This window comes from Amblyraja radiata, chromosome 26 (genome assembly GCF_010909765.2).
Source record: "Amblyraja radiata isolate CabotCenter1 chromosome 26, sAmbRad1.1.pri, whole genome shotgun sequence".
NCBI classification, from domain to species: domain Eukaryota; kingdom Metazoa; phylum Chordata; class Chondrichthyes; order Rajiformes; family Rajidae; genus Amblyraja; species Amblyraja radiata.
In genome coordinates, this window is record NC_045981.1 from 32,856,382 (window position 1) to 32,874,769 (window position 18,388).

The 18,388-nt window shown below is 44.6% G+C and overlaps 1 protein-coding gene across 1 annotated transcript; it reads left to right on the plus strand.

Annotated features, from left to right (window-relative positions):
* The first annotated feature begins 8,313 nt into the window (after positions 1 to 8,313).
* Positions 8,314 to 9,729, plus strand: LOC116988129 (GTP-binding protein Rhes-like). Its single transcript, XM_033044622.1, has one exon. It carries the CDS (start codon positions 8,495 to 8,497, stop codon positions 9,119 to 9,121), a length of 627 nt encoding a protein of 208 aa, XP_032900513.1. The 5' UTR covers positions 8,314 to 8,494; the 3' UTR covers positions 9,122 to 9,729.
* Positions 9,730 to 18,388: the final 8,659 nt, after the last annotated feature.

The window sequence follows — 18,388 nt, forward strand, 5'->3', positions numbered from 1 at the left end:
TCGCCTTAATAATATCTCCTTAAGATGACCCATCGAAGCTAGTCCCACTTGCCTGCTTTTGGCCCATATCTCTCTAACCTTTCCCATCCATGTACCTGCTATAGTTCCTGCTTTAACTACCTCCTCTGACAGATTGTTCCATACGCCCACCACTCCTGGAGAGAAAATGTTGATATCAGTTAATTCTTCCCATTAAATATGTTGTAGGATAATAAAAAATAACTTTTATAATAACATTTTCGGCCAACCATTTCCAGTGTCAATATGTCACATCTCTTTCACCACTTCTACATTACGAGCCATTGAAACTGAGAAGTAATCCCAGCCAACGGGACTTCTGAGTTCTTCATTATGGGACTAGCTGTCTTTCTCCATTGGATTTATGGATGGAGATGGAAATGGAATGAATTAGAGGTCAAATAGAAGGAGAAAGAAGAATAAAGATTGGAATAAGCGAGATGAGAATTTAGAAATGAATACTAAGGAATCATAAGGCATGCTAAGGAATACTTGGACGAGAGGTCATAGCTTTAGAATGAAAGGATATACCTTTAGATAGGAGATGAGGAGGAATTTCTTTAGTCAGAAGGTGGTGAATCTGTGGAATTCATTGGTACAGAAGGCTGTGGAGGCCAAGTCAATGGATATTTTTGAGGTGATTGATTGGTTCTTGATTTGTAAGGGTGTGAAGGGTTATGGGGAGAAGGCAGGAGAATGGGGTTGAGAGGGAAAGATAGATCAGCCATGATTGAATGGCGGAGCAGACGATGGGCCACATGGCATAATTCTGCTCCTGCAACTTATGAACATGAACTAAATGCATACATTGAAGTTTCAGTTTTTGAAAGTTCCAGACACAATTCGCTTTCTATCGGAAAGGGATTTCAGATTCCAATTGCTTTATTTCATAGACACAGCAAATCAAATGCAAGGCATTGTAACCTGGACCAAGCCAGTTAGCTGGCATCAAAGAAACATTCTAAGTGTCTCATATTTTATATTCCAATCAGAATAATTGCAGGATTAGCTACCATGACACTCACTGGCAGAGTAACAAAACTATTTTTTTTGTAATCTATTTTACTAAAACTCTAAAATCTATTTGAAAACCACGTCAGACATAAATGCAACAGATTGGCAAGAAGACTACAAAGCACGGTGAGAGGGTGATGGTTACTGTAACCAAGGCAACTATTACACAAAGGAAATAGAGTGCTACCTGTAACATCAACAATACTAGAGAATTTAATGGGGGTCACATGTGCTAAATAATTTTGTATCGAAATATTGAGGATTGTTTCAAAGTCACTGCATCTACTTAAATTATAATTTTAGATAAAGAGCTTCTCTAGGTATAAAATAATTAATCTCCTACACACTGCTGTGCATTAGGGTGGTGGCACAGTGGCTCAGCAGAAGAGTTGTTGCCTTACAGCGCCAGAGGCCCGGGTTTGACCATGCTGTATGTACGGAATTTGTACGTTCTCCCCGTGACCCCATGGGGTTTCTCCCAGTGCTCAAGTCTCCACTCACATTAAAAGGAATACAAATGTATAGGTTAATTGGCTTTGGTAAAATTGTAAATTGTACCTAGTGTGTAGGATAGTATTAGTATCATTGGTCGGCACAGACATGGTGGGCCACGGCCTGTTTCCATGCTGTATCTCTAAACGAAACTAATGTTTCTTTATACTGTGATAAAGTCAATTAATCGTACCATTCATTGTCATTATAGAATAAATCCTGTATTTTAACACCATTGTCAACATTACTTTAAAGAAGGAAACATCGAAGTGGCTTTCGAATAGTGAACAATGTTGGTTTTACTATTTTCAAGCTACAAATGTATCGTTTATAACCATTACTGTGTGACAGATTTTTAATTCCAAACACTATTGTAAAATAATTACAGTGTTTACTGAGTGATATATTTACATTAATCAACAGAAATAAAACCACAATAGTCTTCAATCTGATCATGCTAGTTCAATTAATTATTATTATCATTTCATAACATACTTTATCATACATGATATAGAAAACATGATGACGTTTAGAAGACAATAGATGAGTCTCATAGGTTAAATGTCACCTGAATTGATCTTTACATTTTAATCATGTTACACACTTGTGTTGTAATATTTTTATGTGATCCTAACTTTCTTAGAACGATAGAGTCATAAAGCAGTACAGCAGCAGGCCCTTCGGCCCATCTTGTCCTGGCGACCACATTTCCATTTTGGGCAAGTCCCATTTGCCTGCATTTGGCTTGCATCCTTCTCAACTCTTCCTGCGCATATATCTGTCCAAATGACATTTAAAAATCATCATCGAATCTGTATCTATACCCTCACTGGAAGCTCATTCCAGATACAGAATTCTCTTCTTTACATGTGCAGGAAGGAACTGCAAATGCTGGTTTATGCCAAAGATAGACACATAGTTCTGGGGTAACTCAGCAGATCAGTCAGCATCTCTGGAGAAAAACTTCGATGATGGACGGTGACAGCATCTCTGGTGACGTTTTGGGCCAGAACCATTCTTCGGACCTTTCCCCCGCAGCTCCGGGCCTCACTCACCCAGAACTGCTATGGACCCCAAATTTACGTAATTCTACGGCAGACCCATGCTTTCAATAAGTTGTTCCTCGTCTACCTCGAAACTACTAAGGATCACAAGCTTGCCCACCTCCAGACCGCTCCCTCCGCCGACACTCCTCCACTTGGTCACTATTAAAGTCATAGTCATACTGTGTGGAAACAGGCCCTTCAGCCCAACGTGTCCACCACGACCAACATGTCCCATCTACACGAGTCCCACTTGCCTGTGTTTGGCCCATATCCCTTTAAACCTGTCCTATCCATCTTCTTTACACGTTGGACATACTTGAAACCTGGATGCAGGGAACAAAAACAATTGGGTCGCAAATCCTTTGAGTCTTTGGTCTTTGTATTAGAGTTATGACAAGCATCCCAAAGAAGAAAGTGGTATGCTTACATTCCAGGGAGTCATGTGTATTGCAGGTACGTACAGTTGAGGTGGGATAGAATCCAGCAGCAAATATCCATCTCACTTCCTACATCGATGATGGACGGTGACACATTAGGCAGAGGTCTAGCAAGCTCCTCACCCAGTCAAATTCTTATCAAGGAGCACAAATCAAGCCTAGAGAAGGTGAGTGAGCCGAGTAGCCTGACACAGTGGCACAACAGTAGATTTGCAGTCTTACAGCATCAGAGATCTGGGTTCAATCCTGACCACGAGTGCTGTCTATACAGAGTTTGTACCTTCTCCCTGTGACCACGTGGGTTTTCTCTGGGTGCTCTGGTTTCCTCCCGCACTCCAAAGAAGTACAGGTTTGTAGGTTAATTAGCTTCTGTAAGTTGTAAAATTGTCCCAAGTGTGCGCAGTTTAGTGTATGGGGTGAACGCTTGTCGGCGTGGACTCAGTGGGCCAAAGCGCCTGTTTCTGTGTTTTCTAAAGTCTGAAGAGTGGTAATATTTTGTGGAGACACACAAGAAATGTTAATCCTGGCTAAATTGGACCAGCTAGGACTTCTCAATGGGGTTAAGTTTCAGAGTTGCTGGGCGATTTGGGCAAATTGGAATTACTCTCTGCAGAGCTGGGACAGGCTGCGAAGAGGTGCCAGAGTGTCTGGAGTTTAGATACAATTTGCAAGCAAAGAATGGGAAGCCCTGCAAACCCTGTCAACCTGGTGCAAAATGCATAGATAGAATTGGATGGCTGCAAACCAGACATACACCTTGTAAATAGTTGTAAATAATGTTGCAGAGTCTGACTTTGCTAAGTGTTGATTGGATGAGGTGTTGAGCCTTGTCTGAGTATTCTGTTAATCAGGGTAAATGTTTCTAAGTTGACTTCATCTCGAAGTCCGTTGTGAATACAATGTATTGAACTGTTGTATCATTGGGTTAGGGGAATGCCTGTTATGTATGGGGTTAATCAATATCTGTAATTGGGTGATTAAGAGACCACCATGTTGTTCGGCCCTCGAAGTCCCGGGACATATAAAAGTCCACGACCACGAGGCTCAGCGTCGATCTTCTGGAAGAGCGCTCAGGCCCGCGTACCCTTCTGGAGTGCCTCTGTCTGAGTGAGGTCTAGAGGGCTTGAACAGGCAGACACGAGGATCGAACCCGCGGTGGAATAGGTACAGTGTGTGATCTGTGATGCGCTTTTGGTAAAATAAAATGTAGTTGATTCAAGTGCTTGATTCAATGTTTTTACTGAAACTAGACTGGGGGGAAGCTTAGAAACGAGCAATTATCAGAGATTGCAGATGGTGGAATCTTGAGCGAAACACAAAGTGCTGGAGGAACTCAACGGGTCAGACAGCATCTATGGAGGGAAATGGACAGGCAACGTTTCAGGTTGGGATCCTTCTTCAAACTGGTTGAAGTAAGGAGAGATTAGACTTAAAAAGAAACATGGGATGGTATAAAGCCTGGTAAGTGATAAATGTTTTCGTGTTGAGCTTGTGAGAACATTATTGGGTCTGGAATCCTTCTTGCTGTGGTTTTGGAAAGGTGGTGGTGTTATGTGAAAGAAAAAGAGACCACCACTCCCACTCTCCAACATCCACCCACCCCACCGATTCTCACCGCCATGGGGTACCAAATCTAACTGTGGTATTCCAGCCATGAGCACAGTTCAGACAAGGCGGTTTATTACCGGCCAGAACTAAACTTGCCAGTAGTATAATCTTCCCACCAGATAATATAAATGTCAGTCTTCATTAGGTTCAGCAAATCAATCTCACACATCCGCACACAGCGTTTTTTAAAATTAATAAAATGTGTTTAATACTGCCAAAGCCAGCGTTTTTTCCCATTGCCTTTTGCCTTTGAGATGATAGCATATTTTTACTGCAAAGCCTATCTTATAAACCCTGCACAATGCAGTCACACAGTCCCTTGTTATGGAAGTAAATGTGTTGGATGATGGAATAAGGCCTCAATCAAACAGTCTGTTTGCCCTGGATCATCAAACCTTCTTAGGTTTTACTGAAACTCACTTTATCAATGCAAGTAAAGCATATTCCATCACATGCCCTGTAGATGGTGAAAGGTTTCAGGGAGCCAAAGGTTAGATCACACACTACAGATAATCAGCATTATCCATGAAATGGTGATGAGGAGAGTGGATCATAGTAAAAAATCACAACATCTCCGCATCTTAACTGTGGCTGAAGAAATAAAATACTTTATTAATGTTTTGCTTGTCCAATATTTGTGATTTTATTGCATGATTCAAGCACTCCTTACACATTATGGTTTGAGCTGATAAATAGTAGGTAGCAATTGTGCCCCTGACAATGATAACCTAAAACAGAAGAAAACTTGATCCCTCGTCTCAGTAATATTATCATCACAGGATCCTGGGGAGTCACCAATGGCCAGAAAGTCAACTGGTTGAGTTCTAGGATCAGGTTTATCGCTGTCACGTGTTCTGAGGTACAGTGAAAAGCTTTGTTTTGCATGCTATCCAATCATACAATGCATAAGTTTAATCAAGTCAAACTCAAGTACAATACGTGGAGCAAATCCAGAGTGCAGAATATAGTTCTCTGCATTGTAGTGCATCAGTTGCATGGACAAAGTCCCATATCTGCAAGAGGGTAGAGGTGAATCAGACAGTCCCCTAGCTAATGAAGCTTGATAACAGATAGGAAGAAGCTGTTCCAGTGTTTGGTGGAGCCTGCTTTCAAGCTTCTATATCTTCTGCCAGATAGGAGTGTGGAGAAGGGGCAAAGACCGGGATAGGACATGTCATTATTATTGAGCTGGTCTGAGGCTGAGTATTCAGTGGATAACCCAACCTTTGGTTCCCTAGATCTTTTCACCATCTGCAAGGCATGTGAAAATTGTATTGGAACATCCTCCACTTGTATTGATAAATGGAGCTTCAGTAGAACCCAAGAAGGTTGGGGTCGTCCAGGACAAATGGCCACTGGAAGTGGTGGTTTCCTCTTCTGTGTTTGACCTGATGCCTTGAGGTTTGGAACCCTTGTACCTCCTACCTTGCCTTTATGCTGCCCCCCTGTGGTGGGTCTGTGCTGCTGATGGGACAGGATGTAACCAGGAATTTCAATGGTAAAACCTGAACCTATCTGTAATGATAACAAAGTCATACTGTTCACTTTGAACATTATAAGGAACAGCTCACTCAATTCAGTCATTAGGTCCCTGATGTTTGTGACAAGGATTGTGTAAGAGTGATTGGGCTGTGAGCAACTTTCTCTTGTCTGAATTTGGGACTAAGTCAGTTACATGATTCCTATAATGTTATTAGTTTAATTGTGTTTACTTTTTAGAGATACAACATGGAAACAGGCCACCTGGCACACCAAGTCCATGCCAACTATCGATCACCCATTTAAACTAGTTCTCGGTTATCCCACCTTCTCATCCACTTCCTACACACTAGGGTAAGTATACAGAGGCGGGATGTGGGAGGAAAATGGAGCACCCGGAGGAAACCCACGTGGTCACGGTGATAATGTGCAAAATCCACACAGACAGCACCTGTGGCCAGGATCAAACCTAGGTCTCTGGTGCTCTAGATCTCTATTCTTGCTCTGTTACCACATAGCCATGATTCTCTAATCTCACACAAGTCCCCTTTTCATGGATGGACCACGTTTTATTTCTTATAGTATTCTTAGGCAATTTGTAATTATTCAATGAAATAATTTTCACATTATAACCATGGATAATTTATTAATGATGTGCAACACTGTAAAATTCTCATTGTAAAGAAGAGGTTGATTAAAGGAAAAAAACACCTACTTCCTTCGCTCCATAGATGCTGCTGCACCCGCTGAGTTTCTCCAGCTTTTTTGTGAATCTTTGATTAAATGAAGTTGGTTTATAAAGACTTTGCCTAAAGTTGGCTTTTACTCTCTTAACTAAATACGATAGCAAGGAGATCTGAACAAAATATTCAAAATGTCAAAACGATGCAGTAGTGTAAAACCAGTGGGGACGTCAAGACACTCGTGTAATAGTTTCGTTTCGTTTTTTGTCACGTGTACCAATGTACGGTGAAAAGCTTTTTGTTGCATGCTATCCAGTCAGTGAAAAGACTACAGTATATACATGATTATAATTGAGCTGTCCAGAGTAGAGCATAGATAGAGAGAGAAACACTGCTGTAAGAGTAGGGGTTACAAAGATTGGAGCGATTGTAATAAATGTTTGTAGATCTGCTTCTGGGACCAGCACGCACAGAGTCGCCTGGCTTGGGCAGAATCTTGGAAACATTGGAGCCAAGCCTTTAAGGAATGAAATGGAATGGTAGCAATCTGGCCACCGAGTCATTTATTTGAAACATATATTTGTTGTTAGTAAGGACCTCAAATCATGCGCAGTAATTCAGATACGTGGAGCTGAGCGACAGGTCAGTCACACTGTGACTGGATGGAGGAAGAGCGTGGGTGAGATGTAGACGATCATACACTTACTTTTACGTCAAATGAAGCTTTATATTCCCCGGCATGATCTACTGTGGCCAAATCAAACAGACAACATTGCTGAGGCAGATGCTGGAATCCTGAGCAAAACACAAAGTGCTGGAGGAACTCAGGGGGGTCTGGGTCAGGCAACATCTGTGGAGAGAAATGGTCAGATAATTCCAAGTTGGGATCTGGAGTAGGGAGAAGAAAGCTGGATAAGAGGGTGGGTTTGGGACAAAGCTTGGCAAGTGATAGGTGGATACAGGTGAGTGGAGGGGGGTATGATTGGCAGACGGGGTGATTAAGTGACAGCACCGTTGACTTTGTTTCATACACCCTCTGGAACCAACATGGGTTTGAGAAACAGACACAAGGAACTGCAAACTGCAGATACTGGAATCTTGAGCAAAGCATAAGGTGTTGGAGGAACTCAGTGGACCAGACATTTTTTGTGGAGGGGAAGGGCAGGTGACCTTTTTGGTTCGGAAACATCGCTTGATCATTCCCTCCTCCACATAGGCTGCCTGGCCCACTGTAGTCTGCTTGGGTATGGACAGGTACGTGGATGGGAAAGGTTTAGAGGGATATGAGACACAGGTGGGTAGATGGAGCATCTTGGTCAATATGGACAATTGGGTCAAAGGACCCGTTTCAGTGTTGCATGGTCTGAAGTGCATGACGACTGTATCTTTCAATTGATTGCTGCCTTGATAATAAGCCGCGGCTTTAGGAGGTAACTCTGCGTGCGGGCAAACACTTGAGTCTGCGTGTCGTAGAGACTCTGCTCGCCAGATCTCGGTGCATTTGGCCGCAGATTAGCCTGGGACACCCTGATTGGAGCGCGGCGGGCAATGGGCAGAGCTCCCATCCCTGATAAAGGCGGAGCAGATGAAGCTGGGAGCTGCAGGCGAGTGATACCGGACAACAGCGCTGTTTCCAATCACACAGAGGCTGCAACGCATCTCGGCGGCAGGCAGGAAGAAGTTAGTACCTGTAGGTGAAATTTGCAAAGACTCGGTGATGTCTCTGACTGTGAAGGAGAGGAGCCAAGTCCGGCTGGCCTTCCTCGGAGCAGCCGGGGTCGGGAAGACTTCGCTGATACGGAGATTTTTACACGATACCTTCGAGTCCAAGTACAAGCGGACGGTGGACGAGCTTCACAGCAAAGAGTACCAAGTGGGAGCACTGAAGGTAAAAGTAGAGATCATGGACACGAGTGGTAGCTATTCGTTCCCCGCCATGAGGAAGCTCTCCATCCAGACCAGCGACGCTTTCGCCCTGGTCTATGCCGTGGACGATGCTGAGTCCTTCCAAGCCGTGCGGAGACTGAGGGAGGAGATCCTAGACATCAAGGAAGACAAGTTCACTCCTATCGTGGTGATCGGCAACAAGTCGGACAACCTGAGCGAGAGGCAGGTGTCCAACGAGGAGATGGTGGCACTGGTGGAGTTGGAATGGAACAGCCGCTACCTGGAATCCTCGGCCAAGGACAATGACAATGTGCTGGAGGTTTTCAGGCAACTCCTGCAACAAGCCAACTTGCCCAGCCGCCTGAGCCCCGCGTTGAGAAGGAGACGGGAGACTTTCCCCACCGCCAGCAGTTCCAGACATCTCTTGAACAAAACCAACAGTTGTCTCATCTCCTGAACCTCGGGCTCGGGATGAACACTCCTTCCATCGACTCGATCAAAACATGAAGGCTGGCTAGCGCGAACGGCGGCTGGAGAGAAGTTTATTGTCACACGTAAGAACACTTGATGGGTGTGAGAAACAAGGAACTGCTGATGCTGGTTTACAAAAGAAAGTCAGAGAGTGCTGGAGTAACTCAGCGAGTCAGGCAGCATCTCCGGAGAACCTGCCCATGTCCTTCAAGGATATTGCCAGACCTGCTGAGTTACTTCAGCACTTAGTGTCTTAGATAGATGTGAGAATGTTACTTCAAAATAAGTTCAGTTAAAAAAAATGTCTATACTTTGTTGAGCTGACATTTGATTTTAATGAAGATGATGTGTATTTATTACGGGGACAACTTTAGGGTAAATTCCTAAGCTAATAATGATAGTTCTGGACCTGTAGCGCACAAGGCCAGGAAGCTTTATTTACAGTTTAAATTCCTGCTTTGTTAACTTTAAACATTTATTTGCGCTTCCTGTTATCCATTTGATTGTTACATTGTTACCGAGTATCAATATTCTTTTGTATTTATTTTATAAATAAAGACTATGCCCCGAACAGTTTGTTTGGGTTCTTGATGTAATTTGCATAGTTGCTGTTTTTTACCGATGGAGTTTTGAAATATTTTCTCAGCAATCATCTGGCCGCACACTTCAAATCAGTGATATTAGTGACAGGGTATCCACTGACCGAAGGGTAAGTCGTAGTATTTTGGGGTTGAAAAAAAGATCTTGCGGCTGAAAGATATGGCGGACGGGAGGCAAAATAGCAGAGATGGTGATGATTCTATAGGGAATGGTAGTTGGGGGTTAAATCTGTTGCAGGCCACTAAACCAGTGAAGGTGGGTTCTAACACTAATCTAACCTCGGCCCTGTGGACTTAAACATATTGGAGCCCGGTTTAAACATCGCGGTCCCTGGTCAGTCGGGGCTCCAAGCCGTGGTGAGTTCCATCACCCCGACGTGTCGGCTGCGGGAGCTTTGATGACCCCGACCGCGGAGAAGTAAGAGGAAGATATTGCCTCCCATCACAGTGGGGAATGTGGGGAGCCGCTGTGCTGGATGTTTATGTTAAATTGTATTTGATGTGGTTGTGTGTCTTACTGCTTTTCACTTGGCGTGGCCGTATGGTAACTCGAATTTCACTGTACATGTGACAACAAACCCATCATGAATCTTGAATCTCTTATTAACGTGCACAGTCAACCAATGACATTGACACGTTAACAAGCTCTGAGTGGCATTGAACTTCCATTGTTATGGTGATTCATTTTTTCATAGAAAATGCGATGCAGTCATAAGATCATAAGTAATAGGAGCAGACTTTGGCCATTCGGCCCATCAAGTCTAAGCCGACATTTAATCATGGCTGATCCATCGTTCCCTCTCAACCCCATACTCCTGCCTTCTCCCCATAACCCCTCACACACACACTAATCAATAATCTATCTATTTCTGATTTATTCTGCGATACTGGGGGAGTTTTGATTCGTCATCGTCAACAGAATATTCCGTCTGAAGAAGGGTCTGGACCCGAAGCGTTTCCCTTTCTCCAGAGATGCTGTCTGTCTGACCCGCTGAGTTACTTCAGCATTTTGTCGTTACCTTAAAATATATATACATAGCCAATCAGGCCAAATTAGAGTTGAGCAACAGTTTCTATCTGCGGTACACATAAATGCTGGAGAAACTCAGCGGGTGCAACAGCAAATGCTATGGAGCGAAGGAAATAGGCAACGTTTCAGACGTCTGAAGAAGGGTTTCGGCCCGAAACGTTGCCTATTTACTTCGCTCCATAGATGCTGCTGCACCCGCTGAGTTTCTCCAGCATTTTTGTGTACCTTCGATTTTCCAGCATCTGCAGTTCCTTCTTAAACCTATCTGCGTCTATCTGGTCCAATGCATGCGGTAACGGCCAGTGAGATACTGAGACACAGCAAATGCAACACTTCGCACTGAATACTCAGAATCCTAGCCTTGGAAATCTCAATGAAGTTTCATGCCGTGTAATGGAGTTTCCTTCCGTGCATTACCGCTGTCACTGCAGCCGCGATTAATTTCACTTCAGTTCAGTGGAACTTTTTTTTTTGCCTGACTGAAAATGTTTATGCATATTTATATTTCCCGAACCTTGGGAACAAAACCGTGAAGTGTTATTCCATCAGCCAGGACTTATATTATTACTGCTGTTAAAATAAGGAGATTAATTTCAACTGTGGGATTAAAAAAAAAAAAAACCTAACCTAAAATATTAATTTCTTCTATGTTGCATTATTGCATATTTATTTATTGTGTTATTGCATTCAGATTCAGATTCAGATTCAATTTTAATTGTCAGTGTACAGTACAGAGACAACGAAATGCATTTAGCATCTCCCTGGAAGAGCGACATAGCAAATGATTTGAATAAATAATAATAAGTTCGGTTCCTGCTGCCTACAACGATTAAACACTCTTGACTCTTGTTATGGAGAACGCCGGGTCTGACCACTGCATCGAGTGAAAGTCTACACAACGTATTTTCTGTAGTAGAAAGCAAAGATTATATAATCTTTGGTAGAAAGGCACTTCACCTGCAACCTCCCTCCACCCCTCGATGAGTCCGTTTCTCATCTCCCAGCGAGTCGCTTCTACACCCCCTGGCGGTGACAAACATCCGATTTCTGATACAGAACAGAGCAGCGCCCTCTTTTGGCTATTTTTTCCCCATCAAAGCCACAAATAGCACATTGATATGTTAAAGACATTTTATTTTTACTTTAACCAACAGTCCCTTCATAAGGGTGCTGAACACAACCCACAATAGGGGGGTTGCACGGCAGTTGGGTCAAGACCCGTGACAGAGGTTCACCTGCATCTCCTCCAACCTCATCTATTGCATCCGCTGCTCTAGATGTCAGCTGATCTACATCGGTTAGACCAAGCGGAGGCTTGGCGATCGTTTCGCCGAACACCTCCGCTCGGTCCGCAATAACCAACCTGACCTCCCGGTGGCTCAGCACTTCAACTCCCCCTCCCATTCCGCATCTGACCTCTCTGTCCTGGGTCTCCTCCATGGCCAGAGCGAGCAACACCGGAAATTGGAGGAACAGCACCTCGTATTCCGCTTGGGAAGTCTGCATCCTGCGGGCATGAACATTGAATTCTCCCAATTTTGTTAGCCCTTGCTGTCTCCTCCCCTTCCTCAGCCCTCGGGCTGTCTCCTCCCATCCCTCAGCCCTCGGGCTCCACCTCCTCCTTTTTCCTTTCTTCTCCCCGCCCCCCCCCCCTCCATCAGTCTGAAGAAGGGTTTTGGCCCGAAACGTTGCCTATTTAATTCGCTCCATAGATGCTGCTGCACCCGCTGCTCCAGCATTTTTGTGTGTACCGTGAACAGTACTGTTGCCATGCTACGCCAACTGGAATACACGCGATGAACTGCAGGTAAGCACTCACCATTGTTTCCAGCGTAGTAGGCCTGTTGAAACCACCGAAATTGTCATTTTTTGCGTTGTAAATAATTATGGAAATCGGGGTAAGCGTAAGAGACATTTATCTTAATTCAGAATTCCAGTGGTGAGGAGAAATGAAGGTAAAGAGAAGCAGCAGCTGAAGGGACAACAACAGCTAAAGTGCTTGGCGAACATTGGCCATGCAGATATCGAGATTGAAAATATTGGAATTTATCACGTTTGCTCACTGCATTTCATCAACAGTAAGGCATTATTTGTGTTTTTTCTTGATTCCTTTGATATCTAAAAACTTTCAGAAGTGATAAATCTGGCTGTAGAATTTTAAAATTGCCCATGGTTCTCAAGTGGGTTATCACTTCTGAAAATGTTTAGATACCAATCAAGAAAAAGCACAAATAATGCCTTAGAGTTGATGAAATGCAGTGAGCAAACGCAATAATTCCCAATATTTTCAATCTCGATATCTGCACGGACAATGATCGCCAAGCACTTTAGCTGTTGTTGTCCCTTCAGCTCTCGCTTCTCTGTGCCATTATTTCTCTTCACTTTTGAAAATCTGAAGTAGGATAAATGTCTCACACACTTGCCCCGATTTCTATAGGTATTTACAGCGCAAAAAAATGACCTTTTCAGCGTTTTTTAACGGGTAAGAAAGTACGTGTTTCGTGTATTAACAGCATATTCCGGAAGCTGCCATGTCCTCCACATGGATTGAGCTGGTCCGTACGTCACGGACTTTGACCCGATTACCTTACGTGCAACCCCCCTATACCACAGCTCATGCTGCACAGTTCTACAAGTGCGAAGGAGAAGGTACTGCTAATGAAAACAGTGAGCACCAGCTTCAAAAACAAAAACCCCAAAGAACTGGAGTAATTTAAGGTGTCAGGCAGCATCACCAAGAGACAAAGATAGCTGACCTTATGGATCAGAACCCTTCTTCAGATTGAGACCTCCAATCTAATGAAGGGTCCCGACCCAAAACTCTCCTACCCATCCACCCTTTCCAGCGGTGAACCTCTGCCGCACCTGGAAAGACGGCTTGGGTCATTGAATGGAGTCAAGGGGGGAGGTAAAGCGACAAGTGTAGCATTTCTTGCGGTTGCAAGGGAAAGTGCCCGGAGAGGGGATGGGAAGGGACGAATTGACCATGGAGTTACGGAGGCAAGCAGTCTCTGCGGAGAGCAGACAGGGGAGGAGATGGCAAGTGGTATGATCACGTTGGAGGTTGCGAAAATGTCGGAGGATTATTTGTTGTATATGACGGCTGGTAGGTTGGAAGGTGAGGACAAGGGGGACTCGGCCCTTGTTGCGAATGGGGGGGATGGGGAGTGAGAGCAGAGTCACGGGGTATAGAAGAGGCCCTGGTGAGAGCCTCATCTATAGTAGAAGAGGGGAAGTGAGGTCAAGAATTGGTAGGGAAGTGACGGAAATGGTCCAGGTGTATTTGAGTGCTGGATGGAAGATAGTGGTGAAATGGATGAAGTCAGTGAGTTGTGTGTGGGTGCAGGAGGTAGCACCAATGCAGTCGTCACAGGGAGAAAGACACCAAATGCTGGAGCAACTCAGCGGGTCAGGCAGCATCTCTGGGGAAAAGGAATCGGAATAAGTTGCTCCAGCATTTTGTGTCTATCTTCAGTGTAAACCAGCATCTGTAGTTCCTTCCTACACAGTCACAGGGAGAATGTGCAAACTCCACATAGACAGCACCCAAGGTTAGGGTCTCTGGTGCTGTGAGGCAGCAGTTCTACCAGTTGTGCCACTGATTAACCCAAGGATTTGAACCTACTTTTGTTTTGGGAGTGATGATCAGCATTCTTTGGTTACATTCATGTGCAATATGTTGTCAGGAATAATCTAATGAGGATTTTATTTCAGTACCCTATAGAGTGTTTCTTGATTTCAGGTCAGTCTTTAGTTCTAAAAGCACTGGTGGCCATAGCTTTAAAATTGCATCTAATGCAAGTGGACAGATACAGCTTCGAAACAGGCCCTTTGGCCCAACCTGCCCATACCGACCAACATTTGTCCTATCTATAGTCTGTTGTATATACTAGTCCCACCTGTCTGCGCTTGGCCCATATCCCTCTAAACCAATCCTATCCATGTATCTGCCTGAAAGTTTCTTAAATGTTGCATTAGTATCTGCCTCGACCATCTCCACTAGCAGCTCGTTCCATACACCCACCACACTTTGTGTAAAGTACTTACCCCTCTGGTTCCTATTAAATCTTCCCCTCCCCCCAGCTTAAACCTATGTCCTCTGGTTCTCAATTCCCCTACTCTGGGCAAGAGATTCTGTGCGTTTACTCGATCTATTCCTCTCATGATTTTGTACACTTCCAAGATTATCCCTCATCCTCCTGGGCTCCAAGGAATAGAGTATTAGCCTGCTCAACCTCTCCCCATAGGCCAGGCCCTCGAGTCCTGGCAACATCCTTGTAAATCTTCTCTGCACTCCGTCCAACTTGACAACATCTTTCCTATAACATGGCCCAAAACTGAACACAATACTGTAAATGTGGCTTCGCCAATGTCTTATAACTGCAATGTGACCTCCCAACTCAATACTCTGACTAGTACTAGTGGCCAGAGGACCTAGGCTGACTGAGGAACTGAAGGAAATTCACATTAGGTAGGAAATGGTTTTGGGTGGACTGATGGGACTGAAGGCTGATAAATCCCCAGGACCTAATGGTCTGCATACCACGGTGCTTAAGGAGGTGGCTCTAGAAATCGTGGACGAATTGGTGGTCATTTTCCAATATTCTATAGATTCAGGATCAGTTCCTGTGGATTGGAGGGTAGCTAATGTTGTCCCACTTTTTTTTAAAAGGAGGGAGAGAGAAAACAGGGAATTATAGACCATTTAGCCTGACATCGATGGTGGGGAAGATGCTGGAGATGAAATAGCGGCACATTTGGATAGCATGAGCTCGGTAGTCATGAAATGCTTTGAGAGGCTGGTCAAGAAACACATCTGCGCCTTCCTCCCTCGCAACATGGACCCACTACAATTCGCATACAGTTCGAACAGATCCACGGACGATGCGGTCTCCCAGGTTCTGCACACCGCTCTCTCTCACCTTGATAGCCAGAAGGGGGGGCTATGTGAGGATGCTGTTCATAGACTTCAGTTCAGCCTTCAACACGATAGTCCCCACCAGACTGGCTGAGAAGCTGCTGGAATTGGGGCTCAAACCCCCCTGTGTGCCTGGGCCCTGGACTTTCTCACCGTCAGGCCCCAGGTAGTCAAGATGGGAGGAAATACATCGAAGTCCCTCACCCCGAGCACAGGATCCCCCAGGGTTGCGTCCTCAGCCCCCTACTGTACTCCCTGTACACACACGACTGTGTGGCAAGGTTCAGCTCCAACTCTATAATCAAGTTTGCTGATGACACTGTGGTGGTGGGCCTGATCTCCAATAACGATGAGACGGCCTACCGGGAGAAGGTGGCTGATCTGGCGCTCTGGTGTCAGGACAACAGCCTCCTCTTGAATGTCAAAAAAACTAAGGAGCTGATCGTGGACTTTAGGAGAGCACATCATCCGAGCACGTACACACGTTGAAGATAAATGGGGATACTGTGGATAGGGTGCGCTGCTTTAAATACCTGGGAGTCCACATCTCAGAGGATCTGACATGGACATCACACGCTGCAGCACTCGTGAGTAAGTCAAGGCAGCGCCTTTATCACCTCAGGCATTTGAGGAAATTCAGAGTGTCTCTGAGGATCCTCCAGTGCTTCTTCTCAGTGGCTGTGGAAAGCATCTGGTCCGGAAACATCACAATTTGGTTTGGGAATTGCTCTGCCCAGGACAAGAAGGCTCTGCAGAGAGTAGTGCATTTGCCCGAACGCACTATGGGAACTACACTCGCCCCCCCCTGTAGGAACTATACATCAGAAGGTGCAAATTCAGAGCCAACAAGATCATGGGGGACCCTTTCCACCCCAGCAACAGACTGTTCCAGCTGCTACGGTCAGGCAAACGCCTCCGTTGCCATGCTGTGAAAACAGAGAGGATGAGAAGGAGTTTCTTCCCATAGGCCATTAGGACTGTAAACTCCTATCTCACCAGGGACTAACTTACTGTGCCAATTTACTGTTGTGTGATGTCTTTTTTAAATTGCTGTTCTGTTTCTTTTTTTTTTGCCACTTTTCATTTCACTGCACATCTCGTATGCGTATGTGACGAATAAACTTGACTTGACAGTAACAGGATCGGTCCGAGTCAGCATGGATTTATGAAGGGGAAATCATGTTTGACTAATCTTCTGGAATTTTTTGAGGATGTAACTAGGAAATTAGAACACATGGTATTGGGGGTAGGTTACTGACATGGATAGAAAATTGGTTGGCAGACAGGAAACAAAGAGAAGGGATTAACAGGTCCCTTTCAGAATGGCAGGCAGTGACTAGTGGGATACCGCAAGGCTCGGTGCTGGGACCTCAGCTATTTACAATATACATTAATGATTTAGATGAAGGGATTAAAAGTAACATTAGCAAATTTGCGGATGACACAATGCTGGATGGCAGTGTGAACTGTGAAGAGGATGCTATGAGGATGCAGGGTGACTTGGACAGGTTGGGCGAGAGGGCAGATGCATGGCAGATGCAGTTTAATGTGGATAAATGTGAGGTTATCCACTTTGGTGGCAAGAACAGGAAGTCAGATTATTATCTGAATGGTGTCAAGTTAGGAAAAGGGAAAGTACAACGAGATCTGGGTATCCTTGTACATCAGTCAAAGTAAGCATGCAGGTACAGCAGGCAGTGAAGAAAGCTAATTGGCCTTCATTACAAGAGGAGTTGACTATAGGAGCAAATAGGTCCTTCTGCAGTTGAGCAGGACCCTGGTGAGACCACACCTGGAGTATTGTGTGCAGTTTTGGTCTCCAAATTTGAGGAAGGACATTCTTGCTATTGAGGGACTGCCGCATAGATTCACGAGGTTAATTCCCGGGATGGCGGGACTGTCATATGTTGAAAGAATGGAGCGACTGAGCTTGTATACACTGGAATTTAGAAGGATGAAAGGATATCTTATTGAAACATATAAGATTTATTTGGGGATTGGACACGCTAGAGGCAGGAAACATGTTCCCGATGTTGGGGGAGTGCAGAAGCAGGCGCCACAGTCTAAGAATAAGGGGTATGCCATTTAGAATGGAGATGAGGAAAAACGTTTTCACCCAAAAAGTTATGAATCTGTGGAATTCTCTGCCTCAGAAGGCAGTGGAGGCCGATTATCCGGATGCTTTCAAGAGAGTTAGATAGAGCTCTGAAAGGGATCAAGGGACATGGGGAGAAGGCAGGAATGGGGTACTGATTGTGGATGATCAGCCATGATCTCATTGAATGTGCTGACTCGAAGGGCCGAATGGCCTACTCTTGCACCTATTGTCTATTGACTGATGAAGGCCAAAGGGCCGAAATAGAACTCAAAAGCCAGCTAAAAAATTGCCACACTGGTGGCACCTGCTGGAATATGCAGACGAGAGTAAAAGCTGTTTACATGGTTTTGCATGACCCACCATGTTAGATCATGACTGGAATCAGGCCTCCGTACAAGGAATGTTGCTCAAATCCATACGCACCTACTCAGAGTAATTCAGCACTTTAAACAATGCAATTAATTGATATAATTTGTGCCAGGAAAGGAAATTATGCGGATTCTTTGGTTGAATGATAGTATATCATGTGTTTGATACAAGAATATCATGCCTTATTTGGGAGGCGAGCTAATTTCACCACTTTAGACGTGTACTGTGCAAAAATTAAA

What these genes read in the sequence shown, in the direction of transcription:
- LOC116988129 (XM_033044622.1), top strand. Translation starts at nt 8,495, where the DNA reads ATGTCTCTGACTGTGAAGGAGAGGAGCCAAGTCCGGCTGGCCTTCCTC.